This window comes from Staurois parvus, unplaced genomic scaffold (assembly GCF_062004578.1).
Source record: "Staurois parvus isolate SC_StPar_1 unplaced genomic scaffold, SC_StPar_1.0 ptg000715l, whole genome shotgun sequence".
Taxonomy (NCBI): Eukaryota; Metazoa; Chordata; class Amphibia; order Anura; family Ranidae; genus Staurois; species Staurois parvus.
The window spans coordinates 1647904-1665437 of record NW_028318511.1 but is presented as its reverse complement, the minus strand read 5'-3'; the positions used below and the strand labels follow the sequence as shown (position 1 = coordinate 1665437).

The 17534-nt window shown below is 42.5% G+C and overlaps 1 protein-coding gene across 1 annotated transcript in view; it reads right to left on the bottom strand.

The window, feature by feature from the left end:
- LOC149445612 (uncharacterized) overlaps positions 1-3246 on the bottom strand; it is a 119837-nt gene extending 116591 nt beyond the window's left edge. Inside the window, exon 1 of the mRNA XM_089653499.1 lies at positions 3021-3246. Coding sequence (XP_089509625.1) covers positions 3021-3246 — 226 coding nt within the window. The remainder of the gene's footprint in view (positions 1-3020) is intronic.
- Positions 3247-17534: the final 14288 nt, after the last annotated feature.

The following is a 17534-nucleotide window of genomic DNA, read 5'->3' as shown; positions in this document are numbered from 1 at the left end:
ATCAGGCAGAAGGATGGTCAGGCAAGCCAGGGGTTCAACAGAAGACGGTCAGCAGAGGTCAGGATCAAAGCAGGGTCAGCAGATAGGCAGGAACACAGGATACCAGGTACAGGGGCTCATGGGAAACATCACCAAGGTCCTGACTGCAGGTCTGACCATTCCTTAAATACACCTCCTGCAATCAGCCCCAGGTGTTGGCTGATTGCAGGAGTGAGCTTCTGGCTGCTGAGAGCACCCGCTGGTCAGCCCTGGTACTGCTGCCTACACGGCAGGTGAGTCCCACCACCAGTGCTGAGTCCATTCCTGACACTATGTCTCTATTATCTCTCTCTCTCTTCCCTCTCTCTCTATTCTCCCCCCTCTCTCTCTCTCTCGTCCCTCCCTCTCTCTCTCTCTTCCCTCTCTATCCCCTCTCTCTCTTCCCTCTCTCTCTCTCTCTCTAGCCCCCCCCCCCTCTCTTCCCTATCTCTCTCTTCCCCCCTCTCTCCCCTCCCTCTCCCCCTCTCTTCCCTCTCTCTCTCTTTTCCCTCTCTCTCTCTTCCCTCTCCTCCCCCTCTCTCTTCCCCCTCTCTCTCTATTCTCTCTATCTCTTCCCTCTCTCTCTTCCCTCTCTTCGTTTCTCAGATCGTATGGGGCTGCACACAGACACCTGCACCAAGGGCTGCTGATCTCCGGGCAGCAGGAAGGAGGGGGGGGGAGGTGTGTGCAGCCCCATATCATCTGTCAGTGTAGGGATGGAGGCAGGGAGATCCCACAGAACACAGCACAGCTCACCTCCTCCAGGCTCTTCTCTCTCTGCTCCAGGCTGTCCCCTGGTCCTGGCTTGTCAGCTGCTGTAGGGAGAGGTACAGGACCATTGCTCTGCAACTGCCCTCCCCCACATCGATCCTCCTGTCCAGGCCACTGAAAGAGTACCAAAGGTACCCCTTTGATCGCTGCCCTGCATGGCTCTGTCTGCCGCTGCTCACAAGGTCCCTTCTTCCGGGTGGTGGTGCCGCCCCCTTATAAATTGCTGCCCTAGGCAAACGCCTTGTTTGCCTCACAGTAGATACGCCCCTGCATAATGAACTAGTATGTGGTGCATACTAGTACCTTATGACTTAAACCTGCAGGGAGAACATTTTTTTAACGTTTATTTTTTTTTAAACATGTGCCAAAAATATTATAAAATATATATGCCGAAGCACAGGGGTCATCCACCCACTGGCCACCCCAGGCCTCCATGCTTCGGCATATATGCTCTTTTTTAACTGCGGATGAAAAATTTCATCCAACAGTACTGCATACACTGACTTATGTATATTCTGAGAGCAAGTTCCTGTTGCTGTCAGAATAAAAAGGTTGGTGCTGCAGCTGAATGGCATTCCTGCAAAGAAAACAGCAATGGTTAACAGTAACAATAAAACAGTAAAATTATAACAGCAGAACAGTAACTCGACAGCAACAAAAAAAACTACAACTATTTTTGGTTTTTAAATTTTTTTATTTTTTTTGTACTTGTACTTTTCATTTTTTATGGTTTTTTAACTTTTTTTTAACTTGAACTTAACGAGATTGTATGGTCTCTCAAAATGCGATAGCCAGTTTCCTGACTACCTAACATATTTCAAGACCCTGTGAAAATATGTGCCCTGAACTATGGTATGCTGTACCGTATACTAATACTCCACTAGTGTAGGGTAGAGATGAAAGCAGTCCTTGAGGCAGAGACCAGATTTGCCAGGACAGGAGGGAAAAAAAAAAGCAGGTGTCATGCCTAATTCCATGTCTGCTACAGACACATCTTTATTGGGGTGTCCTTTAGGTTGGGGTACCAGGAATGGCATCGGAAAATGCCTCTCATGCAGCCAGATCACTGCATCTGGGTTGGGGGTTTGGGCCATAGCACCTTCTGGATACAAAAAGGCCGTAATGATCTCTTCCTGGAATTTTAGGAAGGAACCACTTCATCCAGTTGCTTTGTAAAGCACAAAAGCATTATATAGAGCTTATTAAAATAAATAAAAAGACACTTTTTTGTACCAGCGTCTGGCTTTTCGGGAAACTAAGTACGGATTCATCATCTGGTCGTTAAAGTCCACCCCTCACATGTTAAGGTTATAGTCGTGGACACAGAGGGGCTTCTCAACAACACCAGCTGCTGTGGCAATTTAGATGGTCATGTCTGCGTGAATGGAAAACAGGATGAAAACATTCCATTTGTCCTTCCTCTTCACTTTGAGCAATTCCTCATTTCTCAAGCAGGCTTTCTCCCCCTTTCTAAGATGGGTATTTACCAGCTGTTGGGGGAAGCCCCGACGATTAGGTCGCACGGTGCATTTCATCATTTCCATTTTGAGGGATATTAACAGCACCATTTTATTAATTGGGAGAGCATAAGATGCTTTATGGACAGAGGAGAGATCTAGAGTCTAACATTCCCTGTGATAACAATAAAAATTATCAAAAAGCACCCCCCCTCCAAATGACTGGAAAACATTTACTGCTGAACTCTAGAGTGACCGGTGGGCATTTACTGCTGAACTCTGGAGTGACTGGTGAACATTTACTGCTAAACTCTAGAGTGACTGGTGATCATTTACTGCTGATCTCTAGAGTGACTGGTGAGCATTTACTGCTGATCTCTAGAGTGACTGGTGAGCATTTACTGCTGAATTCTAGAGTGACTGGTGAACATTTAGCCCTGGTTCACATATATGCGGCTGTGCGGGCCGCGTTTTGCATGGGCATGAGAGCCCATTCATTTGAATGGACTTCCGTGTCCTGTGACAAGCAGAGAAGAAGTCCCTGCACTTCTTTAGAAAACGTAGCCCACACGGGAACCGAGTTTCCCAGTACAGTTGCATTTTCCAGTGCGGGCCGCGGGCCATTAGAACTAATAGCACCCGCCCGCGGGTCCGCATTTCTTTGTGTGGGTGGTGCGGCTGCATGGATTTTTGTGCTTATCCGCAGCGGCACCACTCGCACAGATGTGAACCTAGCCTTACTGCTGAACTCTAGAGTGACTGGTGAGCACTTACTGCTGAACTCTAGAGTGACTGGTGAACATTTACTGCTGAACTCTAGAGTGACTGGTGAGCACTTACTGCTGAACTCTAGAGTGACTGGTGAACATTTACTGCTGAACTCTAGAGTGACTGGTGAGCATTTACTGCTGAACTCTAGAGTGACTGGTGAGCATTTACTGCTGAACTCTAGAGTGACTGGTGAACATTTACTGCTGAACTCTAGAGTGACAGTGAACATTTACTGTTGAATACACTGCTTTATTAAATTAAAAAAAACTGGGGAAGAGTAGAGGAACACAAACATGGAGTGGCAGCCAATTTTCATCTTTCATTAATTACAAACTGAGTGGCTGTTATGACCATCAAATCATTTTCTCATTTACATTTTTCCAGTTTTATTTTTAGCCACTAAATCAAATTGTTCTTAAAATAAATTTTTGATTTTTTAATAAACTATATTATAGAGCAGGAAATAAAAATACTAAATTATGAACTAACGAAGTGTGTGCTTAAAGCCACACTGTCGCTGCTGTGAGTAACTTTTATTCTACTCTCAACTGCAAAACTTTCCCTAGGGAAGTGCTGGCTCAGATCAGGCCGTTGCTAAGCCCAGCACTGTTTACACTGGGTTAATATCATGTTCTCTGGTCACAGGAACAAACTCGTAACAGGCAAAGCAAACATATCAGACACGGATCAAGTACAAATAAATATTAAATTGAGATCATAGCACAGGAGGTAAAAGCTGACTGTATCGTCACATAGATTTTAGCATAGCAACGTTTATATAAATATATATCAAAAACCATTTCAACAATTACTCAAAGGCATGCCCTACTACAAAAATATATTATTTATTTATTACCTGTAGCATTAAAATATTTGCTATCTAGCTGTAACACTACCCAAACACGGATGCATAATGTCATGACATGAACAATTTTTGCATTGTTGTGTAACAATAAATTTAGTGGACCGCGGATAGATGATCGTAACAAATGTGCATAGACACTAAGGGGTTGGTTTACTAAAGGCAAACAGACTGCGCACTTTGCAAAGTGCAGTTACTCCATAGCTTAGTAAATGAGGTAAATCTTCACTTTACAAATAATACCGAATCACACGCAGGGAAAATTAAAAATAGCATTTTTAGCATTTTTGCTTTAGCATGGTTGGATGCTGGAAGTCAGCAGAGCTTGCTGTGTCCAAGCACAGCTGATCACATGTAAATAGGGAAATGCTGGTTATCAGCATTTCTCTCCTCACGAGCTGTCACGCTGAGAGCTCGAGGGGAGAGGAGAGCCGGTAATTGTCTTTACTATGGGGGATGAATTACTATATGGGGGATGAATTACTATATGGGGGATGAATTACTATGAGGGATGAATTACTATGGGGGATGAATTACTATATGGGGGATGAATTACTATGAGGGATGAATTACTATGGGGGATGAATTACTATATGGGGGATGAATTACTATATGGGGGATGAATTACTATGGGGGATGAATTACTATATGGGGGGATGAATTACTATGGGGGATGAATTACTATGGGGGATGAATTACTATATGGGAGATGAATTACTATATGGGGGGTGAATTACTATGGGGGATGAATTACTATATGGGGGATGAATTACTATATGGGGGATGAATTACTATGGGGGATGAATTACTATATGGGGGATGAATTACTATGGGGGATGAATTACTATATGGGGGATGAATTACTATATGGGGGATGAATTACTATAGGGGGGATGAATTACTATGGGGGATGAATTACTATATGGGGGATGAATTACTATGGGGGATGAATTACTATAAAACAGTGGTTCTTAACCTGGGTTCGATCGAACCCCAGGGGTTCAGTGAGTCAGTCTCGCGGGTTCGGCAGAGGTGAAGACCCACACCCGAATCATATGATTCGTGCAGTAAATATTCATTATTATGTTTTTGTTTTTGTGTGAAAATCATGTTTTAATGGTTTTGTTCTTTGTTCTTAACGGTTTTGTTCATTTTGTGCACCTATGTATAAATATATACCTATGTTTTGAATTTTAAAAATCATATTTTATTTTTCCAATTAAGAAGGGTTCGGTGAATGCGCATATGAAACTGGTGGGGTTCAGTACCTCCAACAAGGTTAAGAACCACTGCTTTAGAGTGTCACCAAGAGCACATATTTTGGAATGAAGAAGTGAAGCACTTTTTGTTACATCGGTTACATTCATCATTTGCACTTATACTTTTATAGCGCAAAAAATAAAAACCGCACAGGCGATCAAATACCACCGAAAGAAAGCTCAATTTGTGGGGAAAAAAAGGATGTAAATCATGTTCATTTATGTACCATATTGCATGACCGCGCAATTGTCCGTTAAACTAGCGCAGCGCTGTATAGCAGAAAAATGGCGTAAATTGCAGTATTTATACCATAGTTTGTAGACGCTATAACTTCCACACAAAGCAATCAATATACACTTATTGGGATTTTTTTTACCAAAAACATGTAGCAGAATACATTTTGGCCTAAATTTATAACCAACTTTGAGTTTACTATATATTTTTTATAGCTGAAAATAAAAAATATTGTTTTTCTTCAAAATGTTTGGCGTTTTTTTGTTTATAGCGTGAAAAATAAAAAGCGCACAGGTGATCAAATTACACCAAAAGAAAGCTCTATTTGTGTGAAAAAAAGGACTTAAATTTCGTTTGGGTGTAGCATTGCATGACCGTGCAATTATCAGTTGAATTAGTGCAGCGCCAAGTAGCAAAAAGAGGCCTGGTCATTAAGGGGGGTAAATCCTCAGGAGCTCAAGTGGTTAATTTAAATTATTTATGTATTTCACATTGCACAGGTTTTAACGAATATATGTATTTAGATTTTTAGCACAGTATCAATTTTTATTATAGTTTGATATATATTAATATTGCACTTTGGATATTCATATTTGCCTAGCGCTTCACCATTTGTTGGCTTTAGTGAAGGAGAAAAATCACTTATTTACAAAATTTTATAACAAAATCTAAGAAAAAACGTTTTGTTTTTCAAAATTTTCAGTGGTTTTTGGTTTGTTTAGCAAAAAAATAAAAAACCCAGAAGTGATTAAATACCACCAAAAGAAAGCTATATCTATCTAAAAAAAATGCTAAAAATTTCATATGGGTACAGTATTGCATGACCGCACAATTGTCATTCAAAGTGCGACAGCGCTGAAAGATGAAAATTGGCCTGGGCAGGAAGGGGGTATAAGTGCCCTGTAGGTGAGTGGTTAAAGGTAAAATTACCTTCTGACTGCAGCTCTCCAGCCCCCGTTTATACTTACCAGAGCCCAATTTCAATCCACTGCTGTGCACAAGAGCAGAGGCTCTCTCCCTTCTCATAGGTTCAGAGACATCAGTGGGAGCCATAGGGAAGAGGAAGCAGGGGGCGGGGCCGAACTTTGCCCTGTGTCTCTATGGACATAGAGCCGGTTTAAGAGTGAGCTCGCACAAGTGCCCCCATAGCAAGCAGCTGGCTATGGTGGGCACTTGACGGGCGGAGGAGCCAGATGTACCGGCCTGGTGACCCGATAAGAGGAGGATTGGAGCTGCTCTGTGCAAACCATTGCAAGTATGATATGTTTGTTATTTAAACATAAAAAAATGGGTTTACAATCACTTTAAGTAATCAGGTTGGACATGTTTACCACTTGTCTGTTTGCTTTCTAGAAAGAGATATAGAGGTGAGTGGGTCCTGTGGGTTTCTACTAATAGAAAGATTCCATAAAAATGGATTGTTATGCTGAGGGTGCCAAATCTCCCACAGAAACTAATTTTTTTCTCTACTGCCACTTTTACCAGTTAGGTGTGTGGTAGAAGGACCAGTGCTGCCTATCTTATTAAAAGGTCATTTCTGTCCTACAGGGTTTTTGTAGTATGCACACGCAAAAACGTTACTGCATTATTGCATTGTCCTGTTGACCTAACAAGAAGTTGATGTTGGACTGAATCAGTGGAGTTTCTGGCTGACCAAAGCAAGTGACATAAACAGGTAGGTTGGTAGGACCCTGCAATCTGAGTGCATGTGCTGCAAATTAGTGTCCATATCCTGGAAAATGCATGCTTGATCCCTGCAGTACTGTAAACTGTTTGCATTCAACGCAATGTGAAAGCACAGTCAGTGTGAAGTAGGTCTAGGAAGGGGGCTGTGTCTGTAATCTTATAAATATGAATTTTGTACTTACTGTATCTTATTTTTCAAGTCCATTGATTGACAATAGGATTCAGAAAAATGTGGCTTCTACTCCTGACAATAGAAGGTTGGGACAAAGGCAAACAGAAGAAGTTGCAAGCCAGTCCAAATATAATCCCTCCTCTATCCAGCATGCCTGTTTTGTAAGCAAGCCGTTCATAGGAACAAACACTTATGTCCCCCAATAGGAAAACATTTTGAGGTAACTACAAAATCTTATTTTGTCCATTGAGGAAAAGATGAGTTCAGAAAAAGTTGCGATATGCAAAGGCAGTACAACCTAGGTGTGGGCAACAGGCCCAAACGAATTTGGGGACATCTGCATTTCAGAGGCATCTGAAAGACCAATGTCCAAATCAAGGCTGGATGAGGTAAAGCCCTTGAAAGTCAAGGGGACTGCCAGGTCCCACGTTCTAGTTTGCAGTTGTCAGTTCCATCTAAGGATACTGGGTAAACTCTCTCAGAACCACTTAGACAGTATGAGTTGAGATCACCTATAACAGCGAGACTGTCCTCTTTGTGCACTTGAGAAGACATGTGCCTCATAGCAGAAAGCAACTAGGCCCAGTCTGAGGCAAGGCCTCAGTACTCACAAATCCAGGCAGCTGGTGTTGACGAGTTTTAAGGTGCCTGGAGTTGACCAAGTCACTGTATGTGGTCAGTGAAAGGAGACCGGAAACTGGATGGTTCATGTGGTGTTTTAAAAGCAGAAGCAGGGTCGTGCTTCCTCTAGACTGAATAGGAAAGAGGGTGCGGAGTGCACATGCTCAACACTCAGCCTAGTACAGTGTTTCTCAGCTCCAGTCCTCATGGACCCCCAACAGGTCATGTTTTCAGGATTTCCATTATTTTGCACAGGTGATTTGATCAGTTTCACTGCCTTAGTAATTACCACAGCTGTTTCATCTGAGGGAAATCCTGAAAATATGACCTGTTGGGGGTCCATGAGGACTGGAGTTGAGAAACACTGGCCTAGTAGAAGAAAGTCACTACTCAGTGCCTCAGCCTTAACCCTTACCACAGTAAACCTAGCAGTGATGGGAAATTTGAAAATGTACCCAAAGGTGCAGTAGTAGAGTAGCTCCCAGTGCTTCAGCCTGACTGGCCTTACTCACTGAGTCTTCAGAGCAGGGGCGGACTGACAACTCATGGGGCTCCCAGGCCATAGGGGATCATGGGACCCCTGTGTCCTTGCCCAAACTCAAAAAAACCTATGAAAAAGGTACCAGGGGCATCTCATGGGGCCCCCTACTGACCCCCGGCCCTCGGGCAGTGCCCGAGTTTCCAAATGGTCAGTCCGCCCCTGCTTCAGAGACAGGTTCCTGTGATTGTTCCACAGTTCTGAACCCAGAAAACACTCTGTGGTAACTAACACAGGATATAAGGTTCTGGAAAGCACCACAAAGCAGGTCCCATGTCCCAACGGTAACATGCCAGTCTAGCCCTGCAATCATTCAATCCAAGTGCAACTTCTAAAGCTATTGCTGAGAATTTGCTAAACTGATAGCTGGTATGTAGAAACCAGCTCAAGCAGCAATGATTGATTGAAAACTTGAAAAAATATCACTGGTAAATCCACCAAGGAAAAAATGTCAAAAAGATGTTTTCAACAGAGTCCAACCTACAGCAACACTAGCAAAAAATGTTCTAGCTAGTGCTAGCATGTTGTGCCAGAGAAGGGCTTATACAAAGGTTTGCTTGTATCTTTCTGTTTGTCAGTGACCCAACCTCCTGTAGGAGGCAGTATAAACTGACTGGTTTTGAATTCCTGTCTCCCTTAATGGACGATGAAGAAATAAGGTTGCCCTTGTGTTTCTCTCATGACAGGCTTTCAGTTAATCACCGTCAGATCAGTAAATTATTAATTTGCTGCATTTGGGTGCAGCACCTTTCACCAAATTCTTTGCTTTTTCAAGTAAATTCAAATATAGTTTTTCTTTTTTAGTCCTCATGCACACAGGATGTTAAAAAAAAAAAACTCTTCTAGAAGCCATCCTCCTGACAGCACCTTTTACAAGTGTGTAGGCACGTTTACAGACGTCAAGCGCTTGGGCATTAACTCATTTCATTGGTCAGAATAATGATTTATTCTGGCCATTGAAATTAATTATCACTCAAGTGCTAAATGTGTCTAGGAATATCATGCGTTTTGGTGTGTTTACACGCGTCAAGTTTTTTCTGCCAAAATGCTGCTGCTCCTGGACACACTGGCCCTGGGGTTTTTCCTGCCTGTAAACGCTCCTGCCACTAAAAGCTCCTAAGAGTCTATGTGTGCATGGACACATAGGATAACATGGAAGGCCCGTTTACAAGCAGTAAAAAAAAAAAAAAAAACCTGACAACCCTAAAAGTGGCTGCAAAAATGTCCTGTGTGCATAAGTTTTTAACCCGTTGGCGCCGGCGCCTCCCGGCCCTTTAAGGGTTTCGGAATCCGGGAGGCGGGGTTTTAGGGTCATGTGACCGCCGTGATTCGTTGTCACGGCGGTGACATGATTGGGAAAGGTCCCGATCGAAAGAGGAGATCGGGACCTTTCCGTGAGTACTGGACATGTGTGCTGGGAGCGCGCTCTCAGCACATATGTTTTTCTTAATTGCACGCAAATGTGCGGCCGCTCGGCGTCAAGGCCCAGACGCCGGGAGGCTGTACATTTGCGTGTGGCTGGCGCAAAGAGGTTAAATTTCAGTGATTTTATAAGTTCAGAAATTTTTTTGTGGGATTCTGTTGCAGAATCTGTAGCTAAATGTTCTTGGTCAGTCACATATCTCCTCCAGTATTAATCATAAATAATAATTTTTCATCTTGGATTGTCAATAGCTGCGCTACTGTTGTCTGTACGCTATAGCACCTTGCACTTATTGTCCTTCTGAATATTCCTGTGCTTCAGTTTATATGCTATTTGCTGGAAAACAGGTCACTCACAAGAATAAAGTAGGCACGTAATATGAAAACAGGCCGACAGAGGACATTTTCAGTAGCAAGGTTAATATATTTGACAGCAGGCTGCAATAAGGCAGGGGGTCCCAATAAGTACAAGTTCACAAAAAGTGAACTTGTATTTTAATGACCGCTGGTGTTTTTATGTTCCAATTGCAGCAAAGCAACAATGGTAACAGCTCAAAAAGAGGAAGACACATTTGGGAAAGACAATACAAAAGAGAAACGACAGAAAAAAAATACAAAAATTCTCTTTAGTGGGGACACTAACACCAATAAAAACCCAACAGAGGTTCTAATCCCTTACTGCTCTCTTTAAAAAAAAATGCACATCTAAACCATAATTTTTCTTTCGTATCTTCTAAAGCCACTAAAATACATTAATCTCATTAATTGGTAGTTTGGCTCTTAACCATGTTATTTTTGTTCTTCATCGCTTGCTAACCTAATTCCTTATCAAAGGATTCCTGCCAGAAATGTTCTTAGTTAAGCTTTAATAGGGCTTGTTTGGTGTATGTCAAAGGAGACAGGCCGTACATTACAACCTCCAGTAGTTATTCACAGATACAGAATGTAGTGGGTATGGAACACGATTAATACTAGGGAAGCTATTATCAAAATAGTATTGTCTCCATTACATATGTACTGTAATGCATACAACTGTGGTATTATGCAGACAGCACCAGTAAAGAGTAAAGTGTTATGTAATGTAGTGATTAGGACCACTATGGAAGTGCAAATCAGATAAGGATTTGTCTGGTACAGGGGTCTCCAAACTTTCCAAAGGGCTAGTTTACTGTCTTTTGGACCTCATGGGGGCTGGACTGTGGCCAGTGGAAGTAGATACTGCCTCAGGCATAGTGATCAGTGGTAGTAAACAATTTACATAGTGCCCTATTATTGGTGCCAGTGGTAGGAATAGTGCCCCATCAATGGTGTCAGTGGGAGGAATACTGCCCTATCATTGGTGTCACTGGAGGAATAGTGTCCCATTATTGGTGCCAGTGGTAGGAATAGTGCCCCATCAATGGTGTCAGTGGGAGGAATACTGCCCCATCATTGTAGTCACTGGAAGAATAGTGCCCCATTATTGGTTTAGGTGGGAGGATTAGTATCCAATCATTGGTGTCAGTGGAGGTATAGTGCCCCATTATTGCTGTCAGTGGGAGGAATAGTGTCCCATCAATGGTGTCAGTGGGAGGAAAAGTGCCCCATCATTGGCGTCAGTGGGAGGATTAATGCCCCATCATTGGAGGAATAGTGCCCCATTATTGGTGTAAGTGGGAGGATTAGTACCCAATCATTGGTCTCAGTGGAGGTATAGTGCCAAATTATTGCTGTCAGTGGGAGGAATAGTGCTCCATCACTAATGTCAGTGGAAGGAAGAGTTTCCCATCATTGTTGTTAGCTGGAGGAACAGTTCCCCATCATTGATGTGAGTGGCAGTAATAGAGACCCGTCATTGATGTCAATGGGAGGAATAATACCCCAAGGGCAAAGTCAAGCAAAGGGCTGCATCTGGCCCACAAGCTGCAGTTTGGGAGAAATTATGCCTTTTTCATTTCTAGCTTATCATTCTAAAAATGCTAATTGCCTGGCTGCCATGTTTACCCTCTGACTTTAATACTCTTTGAGTCATGAAAAGTTTGAAAAAAGACAAACCCATCACAAAATACTAAACTACCACCAGTAACAGTGTACTCGACGGTCATGCCAGAGTATGATGTGCGAGTCTGTCATCCCATATTATAGCAAAGTCACATGTGTGTAGTCTGCAAAAAAATATTCAGTAAAGCTGAAGTTTAGGTATGAATATTTTTGCATAGTTACATTGGTTCAGCTTGGACCAAAGTAAGTAAAAATGTATACTGCAGTAGGCACCACTAATACAAAGTGTTCTCTGAATGGTGCCTATGCCAATCAAGCAACTGTCTGTATTCACCAAGCAGCAGGACAGCTGCTTGGCACTGGTTCCGGAAGCTAGTGGCGATCACTTTAGTAGCGGTGTTTACCTCAGTGATTTCCAGCTTCTGCGGGGATCGGCTAGGTATGGCGCATACACACTCACACTGGTGCAAGTTGGACCAATTTAAATTGATTGTAAACCCTCACCTTGTAAAAACAACCCATTCAGATAAAACAGACAAGAAAGGCAAAACATTTGTGTATTGATATAAAAAACATTATAAACACATTTTTTCACCTTTTTATAAGTGATCACATTCTCTCGGCTGCATATGAACTAGGGGAGGAGAAACAGCAGCACACCAATCTTCCCAGTGAATGGCTGTGCAGGAGGGGTGTCATTAGAAGCCTGATAATTGGAGGAGGGCACACTTAGTTCCCAACACAGCTAGAGAACTGACCACGCTGTGCTCTCAGTCAGTTTTTAGCAGAGAGACTGGCAAGAACACCATGGATTTCACACACAGGAAGCAATACAAAGAGAACAGGATTCTTTTTCATACAAGTACATGGTACAGCAGGCACATATGAGGAATATGAAATGTTAAGTTTATATACTCTAACTATGCAGAAATATCAGTACCTACACTTCACCTCTAATGAAGTGGTCCTGATTGTCTCAGAAACATTGCACAGTTGCTTGTATAATGGTACATTTCTACTGTCAACCATTAAATGATTTCCAAAGTTTACAAGACTTGTTGTGAGCTCTGTTTCACCAGAGCACCTATACATGAACCAAAACATGACACTGCTAATTCAGTTGGTAAGCAGTGAAAGGTATGCTCAGTCATGGGGAGTTAGAAACAAACCTCTGGAATAAGCCCAAAGGAAGAAAAAAAACCAGCCTGTTCAATATCACCCCGAATAGGAATATGAGCTCTCTTGGGATTAGTGATCATATTCTCCAAGAAAGCAGCAAACTTGCCATGCACCCCAGATTTTTGTATATTTATTTGGACACCCCCTATGTTCGCAGATCAGTTTTTTATATGGGAGGGGTATATTGATTTCTATTTTCCACTGGTGCAAAGTGGGCACCAAGGCCTGTATGCACAATATATATCTTTTTAGCAGTAAACAGAGTTTCAAGCAGGAAAACAATCACTGATCTATTTAACCCTAAAGGCTTAAACGGATCCAACAAGCATTGCTTAGGGTCAAACAGCGGGGACCTCATTACATTGTGTAGGAATTATTATGTGTTACCAATATGCTTGCAGGATCTTCACTGGGTTTTACTGGAGGTGCCAAACATCTGTCAGTACAGCACTGCTATATGGTGTACCCCAGTAGAGTGTGCAGTGAGAATAAAGCACAAGTTTCCCTGCAAATAAAACATCAGATCAGCATGGCCTGTCACTTACTGAATGTGTTTTACCTGTCGGTGGTTAAGACGTACAGTATACAGTAGGTGACTTCCACACGATTAAACCAATTATACGACATTCTGCAGTAAGGAAATCATGCAGAATTTAATTTTGGCACACAGATTTAGGTAGTTTCACAGGATTGATAACGGTGAAAATGGGCATCAAAGCTCTCTTTCTTCGATCAATTCTTCTTGATAGTCTTTTCACCACAGGTATCACCATGATAGTAATATGGTATTTATTGCTGTGACAGTATCAGTTTCACTCAAGGGGTAGGGTTAGGTTCAGAATAAAGCCCAATTACATTCTCAATTTAAATCAACCATGTGCATTGCAGATGCAAAACAAAACAAAATGTGTGCACAGTCTTACAGTTTGTCTTCGTGGAAAGCAGCCACAATCTGAAGAGAAAGGCCAGTCTTCTGCCAGCAAGCAGCAGAGACGGAAACTTGCTCTGTGTAGAAGCAGTGGTACTTCACACCCCTGCTGATTCAGACCTATATCTCTACAATTATCAAAGCTCATGCTCGAGGGTGATTGGAGAGCCTTAGATCTAACACAGTAGGGTACATGTGAGACCACTGCTTCCACACAAGGACAAGGGGCCCTCTACAGCAGTCTCATTCAACCAAGGTTCCAGAGGTGGTTAGGGTTTTTTTAAAACAATGAGCAATTTGTGCCTCTCAGATAAGTTCTCACGGACACCAATGATCTTTTCAGCTATCTGTATGGGATGAATTCTTTCCAATGACCACAAATGTAAGGAGCATTCTTCCCAATGACCATCAAACCAATGTATAGTAAGCTGTAGAAACAGTATTTATCAGCAGGGGTTACCTAAGACTGGAAAGTTAGTTCAAAGGTTCCTTCATTTTTAAAGGTTGAGTAAACCTGCATGCATACTGTTGGAGCACATGCTTTTCTACTCTACTCCTCTACTACAGCTTCTTACAGAAAATGAACTTTAAGACTTTGCACATTGTCTGCTGTACCTAGAATACATTTAGCTGATTTAAATGAAAGTTCAGTTAGGCTTTAAGGCTCCATTTAAACTAGGATGTTTCAAACAGAGGGCGGAATCGTTGCAATTCTGCCCGTGATTTGAAAATGCACTGTGACAATGTGAAAACACCTGATCACGTGTCCTGGTGCCATTCATTTCAATGGCACCTAAAAACACAGGGTGTTTTTACAACGAACGCGGCACCGTTTTCTACATAACGCAAATGAAATCACAGGACATGCGACACCCAAAAACTGTTCCAGAACCATATCTAGGCGTCATGTCTCCTGCGATTTTGTTTGCATGATCGTGGCGAATTTGCCACGTGAAAAACTGCATTGTTGCTGTGGCAAAAACGCCCCGTGTTTTCAGATGCCATTGAAATAAATGGCACACGCAATCGCACATTTTCACATTCCGCCTGTGATTTGAAAAGCCCTAGTGCAAATGGAGTCTAAAAAGTTTAGTTCTAGAGTAAGTTTCAGGTTACTTGCATGAGTAAGGTTGAGGTCAAAGGCTGTTTTACAGTTCAAGTTTGGATTAAGGATTGTGACTCTTTGTGGGTGATAAGAGTGTATGTAATAAAACCAATCTATGCTAAAAAAAATTTGTGAGTTAAAATTGCCTAAACCAGAGATGCACTAAGAGTATTTGGTAAAGGCTGAAAGCCTTCCTCCACTACTTACTGGAGTGTTAGTGATTCAGAAGAGTGGGGCAAAAGAGCCAGCCTTGTTTGAAGGATTTATATGCATATATTATGCATTACTAGCAGAGGCGTCCCTAGGGTAGGTGTCACCCGGTGCGGTAACACTTGGTCACACCCCCTCCGACGATCCCCACAGAATAGATCGGATCTGCGGTTTGAGCATAATAGTTCAGACTCCGATCCATTATGCTCAATCCGCAGATCCGATGCATCCTGCGGGGATCTTCGGCTTGCTTTACAACTTACCTTTTTGTGGAGCGGGTTCGGTGTCACCCCGGTCGGTTGGTGTCACCCGGTGCGGACCACACCGCCCGCACCTGCCTTGGGATGCCACTGATTACTAGGATTATTTTGGAGATCTCAACTTTTTTGTACAGAAAAAACTTTTGGGACCCTGCTAAAGAATTATGCTTTTATATGTAGAAATTGTTTGTAATATACTGTCTTTTTTGAGATATATTATTATTATCACAGTCTTATTCTTATCATCATTGCCTAAAATATGTTTATGTATAAGTTGTCTGTGGGGCCAGTGGCTGGTCACATTCACTGGACATGTTCTGTAATGCTGAAGACATTTCTCAACTTATCCAAGATACTTGTAAGTAACAAATCCAATGAAATTGGACTAATACCATCTATATTTACACTGCTCAAAAAATTGAAGGAACAGTTTGAAAACACATCAGATCTCAATGGGGAAAAATATCATGCTGGATATTCCTACTGATATGCACTAGGTAATGTGGTAGGAACATAAGGATGTTTGATGGAAATTAAAATTATCAACCTACAGAGGACTGAATGCAAATTCGCTCCCCCCCTGAAAATCAAAGTGAAAAAATTATGCAGTTGGCTAGTCAATTTTGCTGAAATTTCATTGCAGCAAGTCAAAATGGTACTGAGTAATTTGTATGGCCCCTACATGCTTGTATGCATGCCTAACAACATCGGGGCATGCTCCTAATGAGACGATGGATGGTGTCCTGGGGTATTTTTTCCCAGATCTGGTCCAGGGCATCACTGAGCTCCTGGACAGTCTGAGGTGCAACCTGGCAGCATTGGATGAACCGAAACATGATATCCCAGAGGTGTTCCATTTAATTCCGGGGGGTGGGGGCCATTCAATTATATCAATTCCTTCATCCTCCAGGAACTGCCTGCATACTCTTGCCACATGAGGCCGGGCAGTGTCGTGCACCAGGAGGAACCCAGGACCCACTGAACTAGTGAAGGGTCTGACAATGGGTCCAAGGATTTCATCCCAATACCTAATGGCAGTCAGGGTGCTATTGTCTAACCTGTAGAGGTCTGTGCGTCCCTCCATGGATATGCATCCCCAGACCATCTCTGACCCACCACCAAAACGGTCATGCTGAACGAAGTTACAGGCAGCATAATGTTCTCTATGGCTTCTCGATACCCTTTCACGTCTGTCACATGTGCTCAGGGTGAACCTGCTCTCATCTGTGAAAAGCATAGGGTTCTAGTGGCAGACCTGTCAATTCTGCTGTTCAGTGGCAAATGCCAATCAAGCTCTATGGTGCCGTGCAGTGAGCATAGGGCCGACTAGAGTTGAGCCCTCAGGCCACCCTCATGAAGTTTGTTTCTGATTGTTTGGTCAGAGATATTCACACCAGTGGCCTGCTGGAGGTCATTTTGTAGGGCTCTGGCAGTGCTGATCCTGTCCCTCCTTCCACAAAGGAGCAGATAACGGTCCTGCTAATGGGTTAAGGACCTTTTACAGTCCTGTCCAGCTCTCCTAGAGTAACTGTCTGTCTCCTGGAATCTCCTCCATGCTCTTGAGACTGTGCTGGGAGACACAGCAAACCTTCTAGCAATGGCACATATTGATGTGCCATCCTGGAGGAGTTGGACTGCCTGTGCAACCAGGTATCGCTTCATGTTACCATTAGTGACAAATACGAAACTAGTGAAAAATAGAAAAGATGAGTAGAGAAAAAATGTCAGTGGCCTCCACCTGTAAAACCATTCCTGTTTTGGGGATCGTCTCATTGTTGCGCATCTAGTGTACCTGTTGTTAATTTCATTAACACCAAAGCAACCGAAACTGATTAACAACCCCCTCTGCTACTTAACTGACCAGATCAATATCCCAGGAGTTTAATTGACTTGATGCTATACTCTGATTAAAAAGTGTTCCTTTAATTTATTTGAGCAGTATATAAGTTGTCGTCTCATAATTTGTGTAGTTGACTATCTGGATGTCTGTTAAGCTAACTCAAACCAAGTTATTTATTTTTTCACTCTACTACAGATGCTAAAAATTTTAATATTCCTCA